General features: G+C 49.2%; 1 protein-coding gene across 4 annotated transcripts; it reads right to left on the bottom strand.

Annotated features, from left to right (window-relative positions):
• Positions 1 to 2,527: 2,527 nt before the first annotated feature.
• TRNAU1AP (tRNA selenocysteine 1 associated protein 1) lies at positions 2,528 to 17,125 on the bottom strand. Of its 4 annotated transcripts, none has more exons than XM_061373552.1 (10): positions 16,984 to 17,120; positions 13,554 to 13,636; positions 13,350 to 13,447; positions 12,581 to 12,680; positions 11,284 to 11,336; positions 10,596 to 10,727; positions 8,088 to 8,207; positions 6,480 to 6,642; positions 5,553 to 5,586; positions 2,528 to 3,901 (listed from the first exon to the last, which is right to left on the bottom strand). In XM_061373552.1, exons 3-10 carry the CDS (start codon positions 13,433 to 13,435, stop codon positions 3,765 to 3,767), a joined length of 825 nt encoding a protein of 274 aa, XP_061229536.1. In that variant the 5' UTR covers positions 13,436 to 13,447; positions 13,554 to 13,636; positions 16,984 to 17,120; the 3' UTR covers positions 2,528 to 3,764. The 4 variants fall into 4 exon arrangements, with proteins under 4 accessions (XP_061229536.1, XP_061229535.1, XP_061229534.1 ...); XM_061373551.1 differs by having other exon boundaries at positions 13,560 to 13,636; XM_061373550.1 differs by lacking the exon at positions 13,554 to 13,636 and having other exon boundaries at positions 16,984 to 17,125.
• Between the last annotated feature and the right edge of the window lie 4,411 nt (positions 17,126 to 21,536).

Here is a 21,536-nt window from a genome sequence, read left to right as displayed (position 1 = left end):
CCATTGCTTTGAGCCTGGAAACGTTAGAGCAGAAGCATGGAGCGAAATCCAGAAGCTGGTGTATCCAGAATGCTTCACAAGATGCAGAGAGCAAACCTGGGAGGCGGATTCCTCTCAGGTCTTGTTTAGCAGAAGCTGGGCACGAGGAAAACCAGTGTTGAGAAACTGAGTATACAAAGATCAGAGTCAAGCATCTCTGCTCCTCGAGAAGGATTCAGAGAAATACCAGAGGGTGTTTGGCACTTCTTGATGTGCGGGATAGGAACCATCTCCTGAAACTGGCCCAAGCAGCAGGAATTTTCTCTGCTCAGACACACATGGAAAACATCATCACTGATTCCTATCAGAGCTCTCAACCCACACACTGGGCTGCACTGGTACGGAGCCACGTTAGCTAAAGGAATGGTTTCCTTCCTCATCCTACTGGTCAGCATTCCTCACAAACCACCCCCGCTCTTATGTCAAGCTTGGAATTAAACACATGCAATGGCAACAGTCCACCCCACAGCCTTGCAGCTTCTGCTTTGGAAACCACCCCTGCTTCATGCCCAACAGGAACACCCACACCTTTCCAGCTCTGCACTTGGCCCAACATTTTTTAGTCTATGTAATTCCAACAGTAATCCCAGCAAACTGAGAGGAATCTAAATTGGATCATCACATCTTCATCAAGTAACGTAGGAAGTGTTCTTGTAATTACTAGTAAATGCTGCATGCTGAAAGGCAGAGTATTTCATCGTCTCCACTGCATGTTTTGATGCAATGTTGATAGAATCATGGAATCCCAGATGTGTCTGGGTTGGAATGGACCCTAAAGCTCACCCAGCTCCAAGCCCCCATCTTCCACTAGAGCAGGCTGCTCCAAGTCCCATCCTACCTGGCCTTGAGCACTGCCAGGAATGGGGCAGCCACAGCTTCTCCATTTATCCCATCCCAGTGTCTCACCACCCTCACAGGGAAAAGCTTCTGCCTCAGATCTCATCACAGTCTCCCCTCTGTTATCTTTTTAAATGTAATTTTAGAGAATTTCATAATTCCCCTGAGCTGTGATATCATCTGCTTTGGATTTCGTCTTTAGCACATAAAGATAAAAGCAGGATTTACCTTACTACACGGACTGCTGGTCTTTCATCTGGTGTTAGGCTAAATGGCAATTAATCAGAGCTTTTCCTGTAGCCATCCATGAGCAACAGAATCCCACACTCTGTTTGACTTGGATTCCATAGCACAGACTCTACAAACTGCAGGTGAGGGGATTGTAGCTCCACAGAAAAGTCTCTTCCGTGCTTCAGATTCTGCAGTGACAGCCAGGAGCTGAAAATGAACATGAAGATGAGTAAGTGATCCACAGGAAACAGTGTGGAGAGATTAACAGCTCAACAGAACGTTGGCTGAGAGTCTCACAAACAACCCCCCCAAACTGGCTCCTGCATCAAGGGAATGCGGCCCAAAGCCTCACGTCAACCCTCGCTCCAAAAAGGAAATGCAGGAGCTATTTTCAGCTCTGCAGCAACAGTAAACAGGCTTTGGTGGGTATCCTCTGCTGGCCTCTGTACTCCCAAACTGCTCTTTCTACACCTAAGGAAAGGCCCAAGGGTATGGGTATACACAGCTCTGCTGGAACATGGGATGCCCCATCCCTGGCAGTGTTCAAGGTCAGGTTGGACACAGGGGCTTGGAGCAAGCTGCTCCAGTGGAAGGAAGGCCTGTGGCAGGGGTTGGAGCTGGATGAGCTTTAAGGTACAACCCAAACCACTCTATGATTCTATGAAACTAGGGGATTATGATGGGTTGGACCAATCATGGCCAGCTTTCCACCACAGAAACAACAATAAAGAGCAAAATGATTTGCCACAGGGTCACTGTCTGCGTGGGGTGCTGCTCTGTGCTAACCTGCTCTGCTGTCCTTTAGAGACAGGCTTGGATGGAAATGGCTTATCTGTGCACCAGGGAATATTACACAGCCTTAGAAGCACAACATAAACTTATATTGATAAAGGAAGCGTGGCTTCAGGTCAAATTATGAGGGCTGCACTATAAAAGCTAAAATCTGGATGGATAAGATAGGTCCAACTGTCTTATGACGGTTGGGCACCAGGGTAGCACTGTCATAGCACAGGAATGGAACGCTCTAGAAAGCCGTTAACAGCAGAACATAAACCCCCTTTACATCACCTCTGAAATGCCCTTTTCAAGAGGGGCATCCTCTGAGCTGAGCAGCTCCAGTCAGAACAAACAAAGCACTCTGCTCTCCTCCATCTCTGAAAGGCTCCCAGCACAGGCAGGGAACATTCATCTCCTTAAATTCAGAGCAACTGCAGGTTAGGACAGTGGTAACAGCCCACAGCACAGCCAGATGCACAGCAGGAGGGAAGAATTCACAGCAGAAGAGGACACAGGGAGCCTGCAGTCATTCAGCACCTGTATCACGTCACTGCTCCCCTCATAGCCACAGCACGTTCAACCACCGCAGTCGGTAAGAAGAGCACAGACTGACAAATACATCACAACTATGGACACAAAGGGGTAGCAGAATTAGGCTTTATGAAAGTATTGAAATCTCGTGGCAAATCTCTGCCTCAACATGGGCAGGGAGGCAACGCACTGCTTTGCAGCAGCAATGTCAGTTACCAAACCATTTCTTGGATAGACATTTATTGCAGGTAGTTTTTGTTCCTAGTTCTCCAAGAGTTTAAGGCACAAAAGCCTGGAAAGGGCTTAGAACATGTACAGAAGTGCGATTATTTTTTGCTTTCACCTCTAATGCAACATAATCTTAGCTTAAATAATATTGCTTGTCCATCCAGCTTATACAACATCCAGTAAAAAACTGCTTTCCAGGGCAGCAACAATTTGTTGCACAATACAGCGATTGCTCTGACCCGTTTTTGCTGCAGGATCTTCAGTTTCACCAGGTTCACTCTGACAGGACAGTGGAAGGGAAATCTCATCATCTCAATGAGACCATTTTTCATCCACAATGAAACATGAGACACAAAATGAGGTTTAAAGAAGGTTGCTGGTAAAAGTGTTTTAAACTGGTTGGCTGCTGGGGAATTGTTTCCATATAGACAAGTGGAGAAGCAAGGCAAACGTGACAGACATCACCAGATAGGAGGCATCGGTCTGGAGTAGTTTTACAACGCTCCTTTCTGTCTTTACTCTCCAAAAAGCTCTTCAGGTAGGTTAAGAACACTGAGCTCTACATGTGCTAGCTTAAAGAGAACATAAGCTTTCCTCTACTTGGTTCTTCCCCATCCTCAAGTCACAGCAACCTTACCCGGTCACTGTGCAACACGTCAGTGGTATCCAGCAATGATTCCTTAAAAGAACCCATTCCTGGGAGTTGGATCAGAGAACTGAAGATGGTTAAATGGGCAGCAAAGCAGAAAGATGGGCAGGAACCAAATGAAAAGGGTGATTTTACTTAAAAGACCAACTTTTTTATTGGACGTTGGAGTAGAGTCTTTCCCCTGTGCCATCTCGCTGAGAGTTTATAAATTACAATTCCCAAATAAGAGTTCATTTCAAGACAAAAGGAATAAAACTGTTGCAGTTCTAACTTTCACCATGAATAAAAGTTTACCATGATGCTCCTATGATACTCATTCCGTACAGGGAAGGCCACAGTCCTCCTGTACTTCCAGTAACAGACCTGGGTGGAGAAAGGGCCACCCCTCACTACTGCAGGGTCCTGGTGCAGCATTAACAGTCTGGAGCACACTGGCGGGCTTGTCACACAGACACAGTGCCTCAGCCTGAGGCTATAACACGGCTGGAATCTCTGAAGAGACACTGTCCAAAGGCTGCCAATGACAGTCCATCAAGGCATCATAGAGCTCTTCACTCTGTTCCATAAACTGTTTATTTGCTTCATGGACGTCTAGCTGAGGTGCTGGATCTAAAGGAGGAAAGACAGACAAATAGGTCACATAGCAAACGCTTTAGGAAGGAAAACCCACACCCCCATAAACGTGTTAGTTTGGTTAAAACAAAGCTGGCCAGAACCACAAAACACTCCCAGCACCTGCCCAAGCGTGAGCCTGACCAGATCAGCCCTTTGTGCAACGGGTTAAGAAACCACACCATCCAAGTACGTCCCTCTTTGCAGTGGTGATGCCCCCATAGCAGAGTGAACGGAGAGGACGCGTACCTGCACCTCGCAGCCCAGGGTAGCCACTTAAACTGCCAAAGAAGGTGGGGAGCACTAAGGCACCGACGGCCAAGTGGCGGAGCGGAGGCGCAGGCACGTGGTCCATTCTGCTCCCTCCACTACAGGGTCAGAGTGGCTGCTGGGGACGGCTGGGGACCGTAGGTGCTGCAACAAGAGTCACCAGAGCTCGTCTGCCAAAGCCTCGGACATCTCAAAGCATTTCACAGTTAGTAACCCAAAGAGGGGCAGCAACACCCAGTGAATGACATGTGAACACAGCCCCGAGCTGACAGTTGTTTGCAAGAAATGTCTGTAAAGCATTTTGGAGCCGGATAGGAACGCAGAGGGCACGATCCTGCTGCTACTGCAGCATTTCCCAATCATTGACTCATCATATTCCCCAAACCATTTGGAGGATGTAAGGCTCACTGAGCAACACCCACAGTCTGCAGCTCAGGTTATCAGAGCAGCACAATCACACAGGTTAGTGAGTGACTAGCACAGTGTGAAGCAACCAGCTGACTGGAGGAAAAACTACCAAGCAATCAGGAATAAAAGGCTTGTAAACATGTTTGGCTTTAGCTGCACCATGTCGTAACACATCGCAGCAGAACACAGCTCAGAAATGATACACTGGTGATAGATTACTTCATTTTCCTCCAAATTTCAACTTGTTCATTTAACCAATGAGAAAAAGACACCCCAGAGATAGTCCATCTATAGAACTGGTGAGTTTCAGAGCAAGAAAACCCCTCCTGAAATGCTTTTAAAAGCCATTCAGGACTTTCTCATTGATTTTGATACTGGTACCTATGGATCCTGTAAAGGATCCAGATGCTTTCTACTGTCACCATATGAAGAATAAGCTACACTACACAGTGCATATTCCACTCAAGACAGCCATGGGGAACTGCTACTCTGAACTGATTATTTTATTGCATTAATAAATGAAAACTGTTGTACATTTATCCAAACCAATATGGTTTTATGGCCCAATGACTGCTAAAGGAAGTACCTGATCACTGTGCTAACTGATGTGATTTCTTTTTTAAGCTAAAATCACAGTGAAGTCTCCTGGCTTCTAAATTCTGAGATTTTACAGGAAAATTGAATACCTCCATTGTTTTTTGTAGCATAACAGAAAGAAACACTTTAAAAAAGGATAAAGGTTTGAGTACTATAGCAGATTAAAATCTCAGTGCTGGGGGACTCAGTTTCAGTCCTCATAAGGTTCAGACTAGGAGCAGCAACTGTAAAACAAGGATGCAGATTTTCTCAGACCTCAGATTTACTCCAAGATGAAGGTACATCATACAGTGAAATGAAGGGCCAAGTTGAGAAAGACTATCTCTAATCCGTGCAGAATAGACAACTTCAGTATAGAGTTTGAGAAACTTACCTTCCAATGCATCCTCACCAACTTCTTCATATGTCTGCAAGGCAAAATGAAACCCTTAGGACAGCAGAGATTTACCTTTTCCTTTACAGACATCACCTGCTGATCACTGCTATCACATACTGACTTAGAGCTGACTGATGACAACAGAATTCTTCACACATAAGCCCTGTGTTCTACTCCCAACAGACACCATGGGGGAGATCATAGAATCATAGAATAGAATCAGAGAGTGGTTTGAGTTGGAAGGGACCTTAAGGCTCATCCAATGATGATGTCTAGTGGACACCTTCCACTGGAGCAGCTTGCTCCAAGCCCCTGTGTCCAACCTGGCCTTGAGCACTGCCAGGGATGGGGCAGCCACAGCTTCTCTGGGCACCCTGTGCCAGCGCCTCAGCACCCTCACAGGGAAGAGCTTCTGCCTAAGAGCTCAGCTCAGTCTCCCCTCGGGCAGGTTCAAGCCATTCCCCTTGGCCTGGCCCTACAGGCCCTTGTCCCAAGCCCCTCTCCAGGTTTCCTGCAGCCCCTTTAGGCACTGGAGCTGCTCTAAGGTCTCCCCTTCAGGAGCCTTCTCTTCTCCAGACTGAACCAGCCCACACTAAACTTCTGAGGCAGCAGTTTCTGTGCCTGTGGTGTAGCAGGGTAGGTGTCCTCATTTGTTCTACCTTCTAAAACTGCCCATATCAAGAGAACCTTTCTACCATGACAACTCTATTAAGAGACCCTTTGTGTCCTCCAGACCTTTCTACTCTTCCAGTCCCAGCAATATCCCCCCCCAACAGTACACAGCAGGATGTGCTAAACAGTTTTCTTTCCTCATATTAAGACCCCGGAGCTTGATGATGAAATATATCCATTACTGTTTTGTAAGCTATGGGGTGTTTCTGTGCTGACAGAGCACTGAAGAGTAAGTATGTCTCACTGCCCTACCTGGATTGTGCTCTGGGTGTATCCATACTGGGGATAGCTGTAGCTGTAACTGCCCGTGTTCTGGTCATAGCCCCACTGCGCGTAGTAGTTGTGATATTGTTGGTAATACTGGTTATAGCTATAGCTGTACATCTGGTTGTACTCCATGGCTTTCACACGATTACTTGAAAATAAAAGAAAAAAAACCACAGGAATTAAGTTGCCGAGAATGAACCAGGTAAAAAAGCAATGAAAGAGCTTGAGATTTGTATCTATGGTGCATAGGCAAGGCTTAGTTTAACATGCAAATTCAGTCTTTAAAATAGATCCACTATTCACTGCAGCAGCAGCATTTATCATTTGCATACATTTGCAGGAAGAAAGAAGTGCTTTCAATTAATGCCCTTTCCTATATTCATCTTCATTAATTGCTTTCATTCTTTATGAGTTAATGTAGTATCACTTCCTGCCTTTGTGAAAGGAAGAGTTCAGGACTAGGAGCCTCAGTTACAACAATCCTGAACCATGATCCAGATCCTTGGGTCCCTTTTTCCTTCTGATAAATAGGATGGAATGAAGTGCTCTGCAGCTTCCTGCCACCAGGTACTGAGTCTTGCTTTACAAGAAGAGTTAAAGACTGAGAGCCTTGCAAAAGGAATGGGGTTTTCTTTAGCAAGAACGGGCAAAACCCTCTTTCCTCTGCCACTGTTGTGCAGAAGCTTAAAGCAATGACTCCTTGACCCCAGGCTCTCTGAATCTGTGTTCATCAATGCACAGAGCTGGAAACGCCCATAAAGTGAAAAGGACTACAAATAATAAAAGAAATAAATACTTAAACTTAAAACCATTTAAAATAGCCTGTATGTTGCCTGAAATCCCCATTCCCTGCCATCAAGCGGCAGCTTTTCTCCAAGGAATTAGGAATCCCACCAGATTGTTGAGATGGGAAAGTAATGAGATGACAGATCTTGCTTGAAAATGGAAGTATGTCACACATCAAGCTATGTCTAATGATGAAATTAGTGAGAAGTAGGAGGAGGGAAACAGCAGCAATCTTCTCACCATGATACACCCCCTTTTTCTCTTCCTCATCCCCCCAAGACTTCTGAGGTGCCTGAAAACCTAAATGTTATTCAAATAGGGAGCAATTACTATGATTCGTATTACCCTAGTGCTACGAGCCCCAAGTCAGAGCAGGATCTCATTGTACCAGGTTCTGAACAAACACAGAAAACAAAGTTAATCCCTGCCCCCAAAGACTTATATGTAGTAGACATTATCACAAAATTAGCAAGGTCATTGAGCTTTGCTACCCAGAAATCAGGAAGCAGATTTAGACAGTTGCAATTTAACACAAAGGAACATTATACTTTAAAAAAAGATCAGATTTAAATATAGTGTGTGTGTATTAATAACGTACACAATGCAAAACAGTGTTAAATGCTTAACTCTCGAGCTAACATTAGAATTCTTTGGGATTCCTGGGCATTCTGATACTCTAGCTAATTGTTCCCTGGGTATTCCTTCACTTTGGGATGGAAACATCCAGGAATCGTAGCCAAAGCACTAAAAAGACATTGGTTTCACTTCACAGTGCTCTAGTGAACCCCTGCCTGCTCTTATACTCACGCTTTCGGTATAGCCACACTCAAGCGTACAGGTTTGGAGCCCAAGCCCACAGCTCCTTGACACTCGGTCAGGGCTCTTTTCTGTTCCAGCTCATCTGTAAACTTCACAAACCCGTAACCTCTGCAGAGATACAGAACAGCTCCAATGAAATAACAGCAAAAGAAGCCACTTAAAAACATGTATTTACAGGGAAGGCAAAATAGGTGTTGAAGAACACAGCAAAAGGAATGCTTTCACTAGGGCTGTCCCTGCTTTTAGCAGAGACCTTAGAGCAGCTACCAGTGCCTAAAGGGGCTACAAGAAGCCTGGAGAGGGGCTTTGGACAAGGGATGTAGGGACAGGATAAGGGGAATGGCTTTAACCTGCCAGAGGGGAGATGGAGATGAGCTCTTCCCTGTGAGGGTGCAGAGGCCCTGGCACAGGGTGCTGTACCAGTGGATTCTGAGGAACTGGAAATAAGCTGACACAAGCCGTGTTGAAATGCATGAACAGTAGCAAAGCCTCAAATCTGCACCAGGAGGGTACAGATAATCTACATGGTTGCAAGTCAGCACAGGACTGACACGACAAAGGCACTGCTTATAGCTAACTGCCCCGCTGTGAAGGAAAACATCACTTGTGTGTAGGATTGACTAAGACAGACTTTCTAATCAAGTCCTTTTTGCAACAGGAAAACACTCAAACAGGCTTTTATTACTCTGAACAATGGCACAGCCCCACTGGTGTTCTCAAGAGTAGACCTGAAAAAGAGCTCTTGACATCAAGTTGCTAAAACCTGCTCTGACAGCACAACTCGAACAGGGCTATCACCCAGCCAGCAAGCCCTGCACTGCAGCAATCCTGCACTGTGGTGCTGGCAGCTCTGCACAACGGCCAATATAAATTCCCCTCCAACCCCAAAGGTCCTTTGCGTGAGGTTCTGCTGCTGTAGTGAGTCAGAAGCAATACAACAGCACCCAAGAGGGCAGTGCCAGGATCCCAGCATGGGCTGGGCTGCCTCCTGCAGCAGAAAGATCAAAGACATAGGTGTGGGAGGGAAAGAGGAATCCATCTGGGGGAAGGAAGGAGGTTGGGAGGGCAAGGGCTTGTCTACCTGGGGAAAAGCACCAGCTGTAAGCAAGGGTGTACATGTACAGCGCATTATCTCTTCTGTGGGAACTCTGCAACACCATGTAACATGCTCTTCTGAAAATGGCATCACACACTCATCACGTACTGCTCATAGTAGGTCCCACTGGCAGCTAGTACAAAGCAGTTCCTGCCCCATGATGGGCATGAACTCCTGCAGCCTTTTGGATGGCACCAGGAGTAAGTGAAAGCAGGAAGATGGGCAGTTCCAAACCAGAGATGGGACAGATAAAGGGTGGGATGTAGTGCAGAGGAAGATACTGGATGCAGCAAGGGAGACAGTTTTTTTGCACACCAGTAGCTAAGCCAGGTTTTAGTACAGAAGAAAACCCACCAAGAAAGCATTTCTTTGTGGCCAGGACATTCTGTCCTATTCCTGCAGTTAGGAGAAGCCCCCCAGGCTGCACCCTCATCAGAAAGCAAAGAGGCCAGCACAGTTCTAAGGCATCGGGCTCTTCTCTTGCCTCAACAGGGGGTGCTGGGAAAAAGGTGCTTTGAAGCTTTCCTCATCTACCACTAGGCACGTCCACAAGCCCCAGGGTCCTCTCTCAGACCACACCAACACTTGCAGTTGCCTCAGCTTTGAGTAACTGCACAAGTCACAACAAAGCCCCTGGCAGCAACACCCTGGTGATTCTAGGGGAGACAGCCTTGCTCTTCCCAGCAATAGGACTTTAAGTCCCTGCTCCTTCCCCACTTCCAGAGCTACCACAGATTCCCTTTCCCTGTGGCCTGCACTTACCAACACTTCCCGAAGCCCAACTATTGGTCCTACTCACATCACCCAACAGCTCTTTTGTAGGCAGAAAGTGAAGCAAAACAAGAACCACTGGGTTTACACCTCTGAGGAGGACGTGCTCGGAGCCCACCCAGCGCTGGTCTCAGGTGAGGTGGCAGTAACAGCACAATACTTAAGAGCCAGAGAGTGACTGAGCAGCTCTGCAAGAGGTTCGGGTTGTATGTGAAGGACTTCATTACCAAGGATGTTGTACAGCTCTGGAACAGGCTGCCCAGAAGTTGCATTATCCCCATGCAGGGAGGTTTTCCAGGCTGCACGATTCCTGGCTGACCTGGTTGAATGTTGGCAGCCATCCTGCTCCGAGTGGGAGCTCAGACCACAGACCTCCAGGGATTCCTTCAAACCAACATGGCTAAGACTGAACCTTGAGCATGTTTTGTAACATGCTGCCAACACACAAAGGGCATCGCACTGAGTGACAAGGTGCTGTGGGGACTGTCAGAACCCAAGCACACTGTAACTGAACATCCAAGAATGTTGTGTTCTAAGCTTACAGAACTATGCTTTTCCCCTTAATGCACTGTATTTTTCCTGTTGCTGCATGTGAAGTGAATGAGAAGAATGACTAAAAGATGACTTACTTGGATACTCCTGCCTGGTCCAAAACGACTTTGCCACCTCTACATGAGGGATAAACTTTAACAAAAAATTCATATAACATGCCATCATCCACGTCAGGAGTCAGGTCTCCCACAAAAAGGGAATATTCTGGACTAAAGAAACCAAGAGAAAACTCCTTAAGCACAATGACAGAAAGCAAAGAGGCATGCTGAGTGACAGCTAACAGCCTGAACTGCAGAGAGAAGTGATATTAAAAGAGCATCTAATGGATAATTCAAAGTGTTACCAGCTAAGCTGCTTCAGTGACTTAGAATTGCTATTGACGTTGTGTCTCAAGTCAATTCAAGCAGCACAACCCATCTATTCACTACTGCTTGCTATTGAAATATAATGTCAGGGTATCCAACAGGGCAAGAAAACATTAAGGTCTCATTAATAGATTTGCTATTTCCAATGTATTGATCTTAAATGATAATACACAGATGAGACACTTTGGTGCTACAGAGTTTAAACACTTCAAAGTCAATCCTGACACATCTGCTCTGCCACAGAAAGCAAAGCATAACCCAACAGGCAGTGTAAGTTACCCTCCCTCTGCTAAAGACTGGCACTGAGGAACTTGTAGGTTTGTGTGTTTTGAATACCCTTTGCAAGGCAAATGACAGAGGCATTAACCAGCAAACTTGATATTAAATACTGAACATTTACCTGTTATCAGGCTGTTTCCCATACGTTGCATAATTCAGTTTAAATCGCTTTGCCTGAAACAAGGCAGAAATGAATCCATGCATTCAGATGTTCTGTGTGAAGCCACACAATTAGGAAACAACACAATACACTGATTCTGGCTGCCTGCACTGGCTCTCTGACATCTGCAGCTCCCAGTATGTGCTACGTACATCATCCCTTACACACCACTAGGTTTGGAATTAAACTGTGGCTATTCCCAAAGCTAAGCATCAGTGATTGTCTTACTCCTTGCAGGAGCTGCCCTCTTTGTCTCTCTGGTGACTAAGAAGTCATTGAAGAAGATTAACTTCCTTTAATCATGGGCTCTGATTTGAGTATTAAACAGGGCAGGTGAAACAAATCCCTCCAGGCTTCTCATCTACCCCTTCTGATGGGGCCGCCGTCCTCTCAGGAAGCTGACCAAAGGGCTCAACCTGAACTTCCCAGTTTCCTGCTCAGGTTATTAATTACACTGAAAGAGGTATCATAAATTTACTTGAGTACCTCCCAGTGTAACTGAGGCGGTTCTAGAGCTGCTTCAGGAATCAGTCATCCCAGCTCCTGCAGCCAACTCCTGTGGGTACAACGGGCAGCTGTATCAGCCATCCCATTTTAATCTACTCCACGTTGAAGTCAACAGCCTAAAATTAGCCTCGGTGACTATTCTTCCTCCTAACTACCTTTTACATATCCAAGACATTTGTCACATGCTGCAGTTACACAATGGCCTAGCTCCTTCTGTGCTGTAAATAGTTTGGAGTAACTTTTGCTTGCTAAGGGTCAAGAATAACACAAGGCTTAAAAGTCACACTTCTCTCGCAAATCCAAGTTTCTCACAACTCAGAATTAACTCCCAAGTTCATCTGGTACATATGTAAGAACTTACACACTGAGACAAATTAAGATGGAGCTACAACTGGAGAGAGACTGTGGAGGACTGTGGAAGGGATACTCAATCTATTTTTAACTTGTTCTTTCGCATTAGTACAACTGTGGTAAGAGCAAAAAGGTTCAAAAAGACAAGAAAACAGAAAACCTCACACCACAGCAGATCTATACCTGGATTTTATCCCATTCACACATAAATGAGTGGGTTTTCCAACACTTTTCTGCATAAAAACATTCACAGTTTTATGCTCATTACTTTAACTAGAAAGAAAAGGAGAATCCCAGTTTGCTAACTATTGAATTTGTCTGTAACCATTCCAAATACAGTTCTGGTGCTATCTATTCCTTCCTAGTGATGGTTCTCAACTGCCTGACTCCAGTTACTCACCGGTGTAGCCCCAGGAAGCGGTTTTCCATTGATTTTGTGTAAACATTTCTCTGCAGTAGCTAGATCTGCAAACTCTACAAAGCAATAGCCTGCTGGAATTCTGAACACAGGACACAGGAGAGAGAAAGAGTTCACATTTAAAACACATTCCACATAACCAGGAGGGAGTTTGCTATAGCTGCAATACTTGGGACCATTTCTGTTTCAAAAGACAGACAACAGCCCCCAAAAAGAAGCCAACAAAGGAATCTTGATTTCAAGTCAAGGTAGCCCCTACTTACCAGTAAGTCATGTCAAACAGTTTGGCTCACAATTAGTTTAGTTTCTGCTTTCATTCACTAGAAGTTTTCCCACCCAATTGTCCCAACCAGTTGGAAACCGAAATGACAACATCTACAAGAATAGAGAAGGCAGAATTCCCCTCTGCCAGCACCACACACTAGTGCCACGATGAACACCAGCCTGGCACTGAAGCTTTCAGCCCAGTTACAGGCAGTGTAACTCCAAGAGAGCCTGTCTGGCACAGTACACCTCTCTGAACAAGTGCTGAGGTGCTGCAGCACGAGGGCTCAACCTTGGCTTGCTGATGGTCAAAGAGCCAGCACCTGGCCTCTCCACTACTACCACCATGCACCCAGATTGGTGGCAGCCCTGGTGAAAAGCTCAATGTGACAATCACCCTAATGCTGACAGGACCACGGTGATGCCACACAGGGCAAACGGCTCGATCCATTGGTAGAACAAACTGAGAACAAGCATAAACAGTTACCCTGTCAACCTGTTTCGAATGATTTTTACGCTCAGTACGAGCTCTCCCATGGTGGCAAAGGCTCTCGAAACAAAGTTTTCGTCCATATACGGCTCCAGCTATAAAAGCAAGAGAGGAACAATTAGGCCCAGGCATCGACAAACAAGAGAATTTTTGTGTCAATGTCCCCCTAAGCAGTTAAAACATTATTGAGAAGGATTTTACCCTTACACTTCAAAAAGAAGACTCATTTAAGAGGGTCGATGCCACTCAAAACCAGCAGGCATGCATGAACCAGGCTCAACAGTCTGCAAAGTGGAACCCAAGAGACAGCATGAATTTCAGAGAACAGGGAGCTTTCACAGAAGGACAAAAGCCACTCAGAAAACATACAGCAACAAACTGAGCGTTCAGGACACGGAGCAGGGGACAGGGAGGTGGCAAGGCTCCTTCTGTGTGCACACCGAGGTTGGGCCAGCATTGTTGGGGTGCTATGAGGAACAGGTGGCGTGTGGCAGGTAACGGTCCCCATGGAGCTGGGCAGGGGGTTGCTGAGCTTTGTCTACCTCCCAGAACACGAGGTACACAGGGCAGGACTCAAGAGGGGGAACCTATAATTGGGTGCATTGACCGTGTGTTTGTCATGGGTGACAGGGTGGCAGGGGGGTGTCAGAGGGTGTGTGAAGGGCAGTGAGTGCACACACTGGAGAGGAGGTGTCTGTACAGTGTCAGTGACCGAAGAGCATGAAACAGTGCTGCAACTTGGAGCAAATGTATGAGGAAAGCCAGGCTGGATGGAGCTTGGAGCAACATGGTCCAGTGGAAGGTGTCCCTGCCCATGGCACTGGATGAGCTTTAAGGTCCCTTCCAACCCAAACCAGGCTGAGACTCTATGAAGGGACTGAGGGAAAAGGGTGCCTCTCTGTAACAGAAAGTGCTGAGGGAGCTGACTGAAATGAAGGTTTTGTGCAGGGGACATCCTGATGGAGAGCACTGCACGCGTCTGCACATTTATACACCTCTAAGGGTCTCTACATCTGTGTGATTCAGACAGATGGCCTGGTGGGAGCCGACAGCCCTCAAGCACACTGGTGTGTCTGCCAGGTACCCAGTGCCTCTGTCACTCGTACAAGTGACAGAATGCACAGGCTTGTGCAGTGCCCACACTGCACCCACCAGGATGTGCAAAAGGTGGCAGATACCCTGTGGGAGTGTAAAGCAGAAGTGACTCTGCTACGTGTGCCAGAAGCAGCAAGCAGCACTACTCTGTCCAGATGTGCCATGCAGAGGGTGATCCTGTGTGCTGGGTGCACATGAAAGACACACTCATAAAGGCAACAGGTAACTCTTGCTAGCTGTGTCTGTGTATGTTCCAAAGAGCCACAGGCTGCCTGTGAGAGTGGTAACTGGAAAAGATTGCTTTATGGTGGAGAGGTGGTGGATAATCCTTTGTCTGAGTAAAAGAGAAACAGCAAACTCCATGGAGTCTGCTTGCACGAGCAGCAGGGAGTGGAAGACTCCCTGATGTGTCACTGTGTGTGTGCAATGCACACTTGCTGTGTGTGAGTGTGTATGAGAGAAGCATCCAGCAGGATCCTCAGCGACCCCACACACACATGAGAGGGACTGAGGAAGGCTACAGGGTACTCGTGTGTGCAAGCAGGCCCAGGCAATGTGCTGCTGTGGGTCTGAGAGGAGGAAGGTGTGTGTGCAGGTAACAGGCAACATGGAAACAAGCTGGTGTAACTGCACACACTGGTGTAACTGCACACGCCTGGCTCCGAGTAGGTGTGTGCAGCACGTGGCAGGCAGCAAGGACACTGCGATACCATGGTGGGACTGTGGATATGACTGTGTGAAAGTCATAGACACAGGCAGTGCAGGCACTAGAGTACGACCTGAGCACGTGCAGATAAGAGCGTGGTGGGTGCCATGTGCTGGGGGTGAGTGCACATACTTTCATACATGTATAGATGTGTTTCATACTCATACATGTATGAAGGTGTGTGTGCACAGTGCAAAGCGGAAGGGACACAGGCACAGGAGTATGAGGGTGTGTGGAGTGTGAGTGAAGGCTGGACAACAGGGACACTGTGTGGTGTGTGTCACTGTGAGCATGCATGTGAGCAGGCAGGGAGAGAAGCATCTGTGAGCGTGAGCGTGCTGCAGGTGCACAAGCAGGGAGGAGCGAGGGAGCTGCTGTGTGTGTGAGCGCTCAGGAGTGTGTGTGCATGCAGAAGACTGCAAACCCTTCCAAGTGTGTGAGTGCACCCACAGTGAGCGGGGTGTAGTGAGGGATGCTCTCGGGTAGGCGCATCCAAGCGTGTGAGTGCCTGCAAGTGTGAGCACAAGCAGCACAAGCACGTGTAAGTGGTGTAAGTGTGTAAGTGGTAGCCTCAGTGCATGACCATGAGCATGCAGGTGCCTACAAGCACACGAGCAGTGTATAAACACTGCACGCATGCAAGCACACAGGCATGTGAGGGTGTAAGTGCCTAACAGAGCACCAGCAAAGAGTGAGGGCACATTAGTGTGCACCAGTGTGAGCACAGGCAGCCGGGACACTGGTGTAAGTGCCAGGGGTGCAACAAGGGTCATTCTGGGGGGGGGTGGGTGGTGGTGTCTGACTGTGTCTGTGGGTGTGTAACTGCTCACCAGTGCGCTGGGCTGGGGTCAGAGCCTCCAACTGGGTGTGAGCCTGTGAGCCTGCCAGCATGCACAGGAGAGGGTCGGTCACTGCAGGAGCTTAGGGGGGTGTCAGCGCGGGAGGGTATCAGTCAGTCAGTGCGAGGGTGGCAGTCCATCGGTCAGTGTGAGGGTGTCAGTCAGCATGGGGGTGCCAGCTGGTTGATGGGCAGGGGTCAGAGTGCGGGTATCAGCTGGTCAATGTGTGGGTGTCAGAGTGTGGGTGTCAGAGTGTGGGTGTTAGTGTGCGGGTATCAGTGTACGGGTATCAGCTGGTCAGTGTGTGGGTGTCAGTGTGTGGGTATCAGCTGGTCAATGTGCAAGTGTCAGTGTGAGGGTATCAGCCGGTCAGTGTACGGGTGTCAGTGTGCGGGTGCCAGCCGGTCAGTGTGCGGGTATGAGTGTGCGGGTATCAGCCGGTCAGTGTGCGGGTGTCAGTGTGCAGGTATCAGTGTGCGGGTGTCAGTGTGCGGGTGCCAGCCGGTCAGTGTGCGGGTGTCAGTGTGCAGGTATCAGTGTGCGGGTGTCAGTGTGCGGGTGCCAGCCGGTCAGTGTGCGGGTGTCAGTGTGCAGGTATCAGTGTGCGGGTGTCAGTGTGTGGGTGTCAGTGTGCAGGTATCAGTGTGCGGGTGTCAGTGTGCGGGTGCCAGCCGGTCAGTGTGCGGGTGTCAGTGTGCAGGTATCAGTGTGCAGGTATCAGTGTGCGGGTGTCAGTGTGCGGGTGCCAGCCGGTCAGTGTGCGGGTGTCAGTGTGCAGGTATCAGTGTGCGGGTATCAGCCTGTCAGTGTGCGGGTGTCAGTGTGCAGGTATCAGTGTGCGGGTGTCAGTGTGCGGGTGCCCGCCGCTCAGCGCACCCCAACCCCTCTCTCCCCAGTGCCGCGGCCGCTGCTCTCCCTCCTCCCGCCGGCCAGGCCGCCCCCGCTGCCCGCCGCACAAAGCCCCCCGCGCGGGTCCCGGCCGGACACTCACGTCCCCCATCCACAGGCTGGCGGCCATGCTGCTCCCGCAAGGCCCCGCGCCGGCTCCAGCGGGGCCGCGACTCCCCGCGCCCGGCCCCGCCGCCCGCCTCACGCCGAGCCCGCGGCCCGCCCCGCCGCCTCCCGCGGGCGGAGAGAGCGGCGCCCCCGCCGCCAAGGGGCACCCCGCGCTGCGGCAGCGCCCCCTGCCGGCAGGAGGAGCGCAGGCGGGGTGGGGGGAGTGAAGGATGGAGGCGGCTGTGAGGAGAGGGAAGGGGGGGTTCGGGTTTCGGGTGCTCGAGGCGGGCTTGGGAGGAAGGGAGTGAGATGAAGGGGCTGAAGGGAGGAGGAGGAAGGAGCTGAGGGGCAATGGTGGTCGCAGTGGCTGGGGCAGGAGCACTGAGGCAAGGGGAATGCCCACCCATCCCAGGGCTTGCGTGCGGATGGGGACACAGGGACCAGCTCCAGGGTCTCCACTGGCCGAGGGTCCCTTCTCTTTCTGTCAGACACAGCGAGCTTCCAGCCCCTCTAATGGGTCCTCTGCGTCCTGCAGAGCTTCACGTGTGAAACACAACAAGCCCCAAATTTCCTCATTAAAGATCCCTGTGTTTTGGGAGCCGGGGGGTGGATCTGGGTTAGCACTTGGAGCTGACAGCCCAGGCCCCCACGCACCACGGCGCTGCCTTAAAACACATCACGAGGCTTTGAAATGAAGAGAAGAATTCATTATTCCGTGTAGTAGCACACAGGCTGTGCCATGCGCTGTGTAAGGATGCTGGGGACTCCTTGTGTGTCCCAAACTGGTTAGTAAAGGAATGATGCTGCCAGTGTTCTGGTGTTCTAAAGGCACTTTGGGCATCTGTATGCTCAGCAGTAGGGACAGGCCAAGGGGAATGGCTTGAACCTGCCCGAGGGGAGACTGAGCTGAGCTCTTAGGCAGAAGCTCTTCCCTGTGAGGGTGCTGAGGCGCTGGCACAGGGTGCCCAGAGAAGCTGTGGCTGCCCCATCCCTGGCAGTGCTCAAGGCCAGGTTGGACACAGGGGCTTGGAGCAAGCTGCTCCAGTGGAAGGGGCTCCTGCCCGTGGCAGGGGTTGGAGCTGGAGGAGCTTTAAGGTCCCTTCAACCCAAACCAGGCTGGGGTTCTATGAGGACACTTGTTGGCAGGGGGCTGAAGGCTCAGTGGGGTTCACGAGGGTGAGGTCAGTGAGGAGCCATAATCCCAGCTCCCGTCCACCCAAAGGGGCAAAAGCTGTGAGCCGGATCCCAGCCAAACGGGGCTGCCCTGGCTCTGAGGTTGGAGCACTGCCTGCTTTGGGGGGCTCAGCCCCGCACATGGGGCTGGATTGGGTCCGGTGTAATCCTGCCTCTTATCCTTCTTGGTCCCCAGGCCTTCCAACAGCAAGGGTGGAAGCTCCTGAAGCAGAGGAGACCACTATGATAGAGCAGAGACGAATGGAGCGGGGGCACCCTTGGGAGCTGGCTGGTATTTGGTGCGCATGGTGAGCCCTGGTGTGTGGTATTTGGTGTGCATGGGAGCTGTGCTTGGTGAGCCCTGGATTCCCCTAGGGAAGGCATGCATGGGGCAGAGCTGGCTGTGGTTGCGCATCCGTAAACCCCGGGGACATCCATAAATCCCTGGTGAAAGGGACCCTGCAACCCCCCGGGCTCTTCGTGCCTCCGCGGTCGCAGGTGCCGGGGGGCTGCGGTGCGGCTCCGCTGTGCGCAGCCCGTCAGAGGGCAGCACAGGGCCGCCGGTTGTTGGCTGGGGCTGTTTCCGTGGTGGAATTGGGCATCGGGACCGTGAGAGCGCGGTGAGAGCGAGCAGCAGCCGATCCCCTCACACAGCTTCTGAAGGGGTGTGTGAATCCTGCCTGGAGCAGCCTCATCCCAGTGACCAACGTGTGAAACCGAGCTGGAACAGAAGGAAAAATCCCTCACTCTGCTCTTCCCTGGGGATGGGAAGTGAACACTGATCCTTACTACGTTGCTACAGGAGACTGAGCATCCCTCATCTTCACACTGGGCAGGGTCTGCACATCTCTCTTCACGCTCAGGTTGTTTCTCCGAGCTCTTCCCTACAACACTGCAGGATCTGGCATGAAATCCAGGCAGCAGCGAGCGACACAGCTGAGATCCGTGTCTGGTGTCAGCTGGCACTTTCTGTGCCTCGGGTGTCACTGGCAACCCAGTCGCTTGCAAATTTCCCCTCTCTGAAGTCCTTGCTCTCATGTGGCAGATTTCAGAATGGGTTTTTCCCTTGCAATATGGCATTTCACCCGCTGCTTAGCACCGAGCTCTGCAGAGCCCACAGAACTGGCACTCACTCTGTTATTACTTTACAACTACTCAAAGGCAGTGGTTTTGTTCTTTGTCAGTTAAGGAATTGAGTCCAGTTTCTTTAGTAACTCCTTTCCATTTTTCCTTCCAGCTGAGTAACACAGGGCTTGCTTCTCCTGGGATAATCTATACAGTGGATGCTGGGCAAGGAAAATGCAGAAGGAAGCCAGGATTGCCAGAAGGTAAGGATTTTATATTCAGTGTTACATCTGAAGTGAGTGCTGTTGATGCACCTAACCCTGTGACAGAGCAAAAACACTGCCAGGAGAATATTATGACCTGAAATGCTGTCTATTTATGACCTGAAATGCTGTTTATTTGGGACCTGAAGTACTGTTTATTTGTGACCTGGCAAAGAGGCAGCAACTCTTAATGGGAAGATATGGGAATTCCTCTGCTCTGTGTGTGGAAGTCAGGAGTCAGCAGCTAAAACATTGCTGTATTTTGTCACCTCTTGCACTAGGAACTTGGTCCTGCAAACTGGTGAGTTAATTCCAGTTGGTATTTACTGGAACCCAGTGGAGGGGTGATCCTTAAGGTCCTGGCAGGACTGGGTGATGCTGCTCACTGGAGCTTAGCCTGTTGAAGGACTGGATCCTATGAGCCCAGAGCTCTTTCAGCCCTCAGGAACTGGAGTCCCCAAGGAAGCCCTGAGTGGTCTCAGCTTTTAAAGTGGATGGTTTAAGCATGGGAATGTGGCCTGGGAGGTTTGAATTTGCTGTTTTAGCTGGAGTTTGAAACAGCCTCCAGTAGTTTCTCTGCCTTGTGCTGGGTGTTACTGTGTTAGAGCTGTGGGTCTCACAGATGCCAAGTCTGTCCTCTGTCTTAGACAACTGTAGCCAATGGCCTGAGATGAGGGATGGATTTGGCCAGGGATAGTTGAAATAAAACATAAAATAAGATACATAAAGCAAATCCTTGAGCTTGGAATGGCTTCTGAGGTTCAGAAAGTCATTTAAGGAATGCAGGATAAAATATACAATGAAATCTGGTTTCCATCAGTGCATGAGAGATTATAATGTGATCAAAGCCATTGTTTTATATGATGAAGATGAAGCAACTTAAAGCGATCCAGAGTTCTGGGATCTTTTTTGGATGTCATATTTACAGTTATAGTAGATTGGACATTGCTATTTATTTCTTGGGAAGACTTGCTGCTCCCATCTGGATCTCAGAGCAAGTACAAGTCATTTCTGACCCAATTCTAGCTCCCAATGGTGTTTCCGAAGGAAGCGGGAGTAAAAGCTCATTATTGATATGAATGTCCTGGGAATTTTCTTATCCAGTTTGTTGTACAGCGACACAGTGCAGTGGTAGGGACCTGATGCTCTCTCTTGCCTTGCGTTTAAGAGAAAGTGAAGACACTTCTGGGATAGTCCCATGTTCATCTTTCTCTGGTGCTCTGGGTTTTGTCAGATTCCCCAGCAAAGCCAGTAGCAAACAGGACAAGGACTCTCCATTCCTCCTCCTCCTTTAAAGGAATAGCTTTCAAGCTCGAGTGGCTTCTGAGCCGAGTGGCTGTGAGCAACAACATGTAGTGTTCAGCATAGAGGGTACCTAAGCACACTGAGGAGCGAGCAGGGCTGGAGGAATTCAATCCCAGGTCTGTCCAGTTTCCCCTCTATGAGCATGTGTGCTCTTCTTGCTGGGTTTGCATCCCTATTCCCACACCATCACTTGATCCCTGCTGCTCTGTAGTTTTTACCTATTGTCACATCTTGGCTGAGGGAGTTTCTTTGGAAGCCTCCTCTATTCCCACGGGGTTCAAGTAACAGACCACTGTGTCTCACCAAGCCAGGGCCAGCTCAACTTGTGGATGTCATTTACAAGGAATGAGGGTCAAAAATAAGCCTGTTTCTTGTTTTCTTCCTTGGTGCTACAGGGAATTCACCCTCAGAGACCTTATGAAAACGTTGAGAAGTCAGAGAAGAGTGTTCCGGATGTTCGTGGCAACAGCTCCTCCATAAGGATCCCATGGGACACACTTAATCCTGGTTTTGGACACTGGGGTATGGTCCAGGATGTTTGCAGTTCAGTCGGGTGTGGGATTTTATTTCAATGATGTTTTAAGGTAAACTAAATAAATAGACTTTGTCACCCCAGCAGTGAGTATGCTGTGTAACTCCAACTGGAGCTGATGCCTCCAGACAGGCACTTCTGATGGGGCTGAAAACAGAAGCCCTGCCCTGTTTCAATTGTTACTGTCCCAGTTACTGTTGGAGGAAGTCC

The sequence above is a fragment of the Neopsephotus bourkii genome, unplaced genomic scaffold (assembly GCF_033783945.1).
Source record: "Neopsephotus bourkii isolate Nb327-2 ecotype Australia unplaced genomic scaffold, CSIRO-AGI_Nbou_v1 NB_1632, whole genome shotgun sequence".
Taxonomy (NCBI): domain Eukaryota; kingdom Metazoa; phylum Chordata; class Aves; order Psittaciformes; family Psittacidae; genus Neopsephotus; species Neopsephotus bourkii.
This window is presented reverse-complemented; position numbering and strand designations above follow the sequence as displayed.

Bases quoted from the DNA above. Each gene is read 5' to 3' on its own strand.
- TRNAU1AP (XM_061373550.1), bottom strand. From the start codon at position 17,010: ATGGCCGCCAGCCTGTGGATGGGGGAC. The intron at 13,448-16,983 runs GTGAGTGTCCGG...TTGCTTTTATAG, and splicing joins CCAGCCTGTGGATGGGGGAC to CTGGAGCCGTATATGGACGA. The intron at 12,681-13,349 runs GTAACTGTTTAT...TCCTGTGTTCAG, and splicing joins ATTCGAAACAGGTTGACAGG to AATTCCAGCAGGCTATTGCT.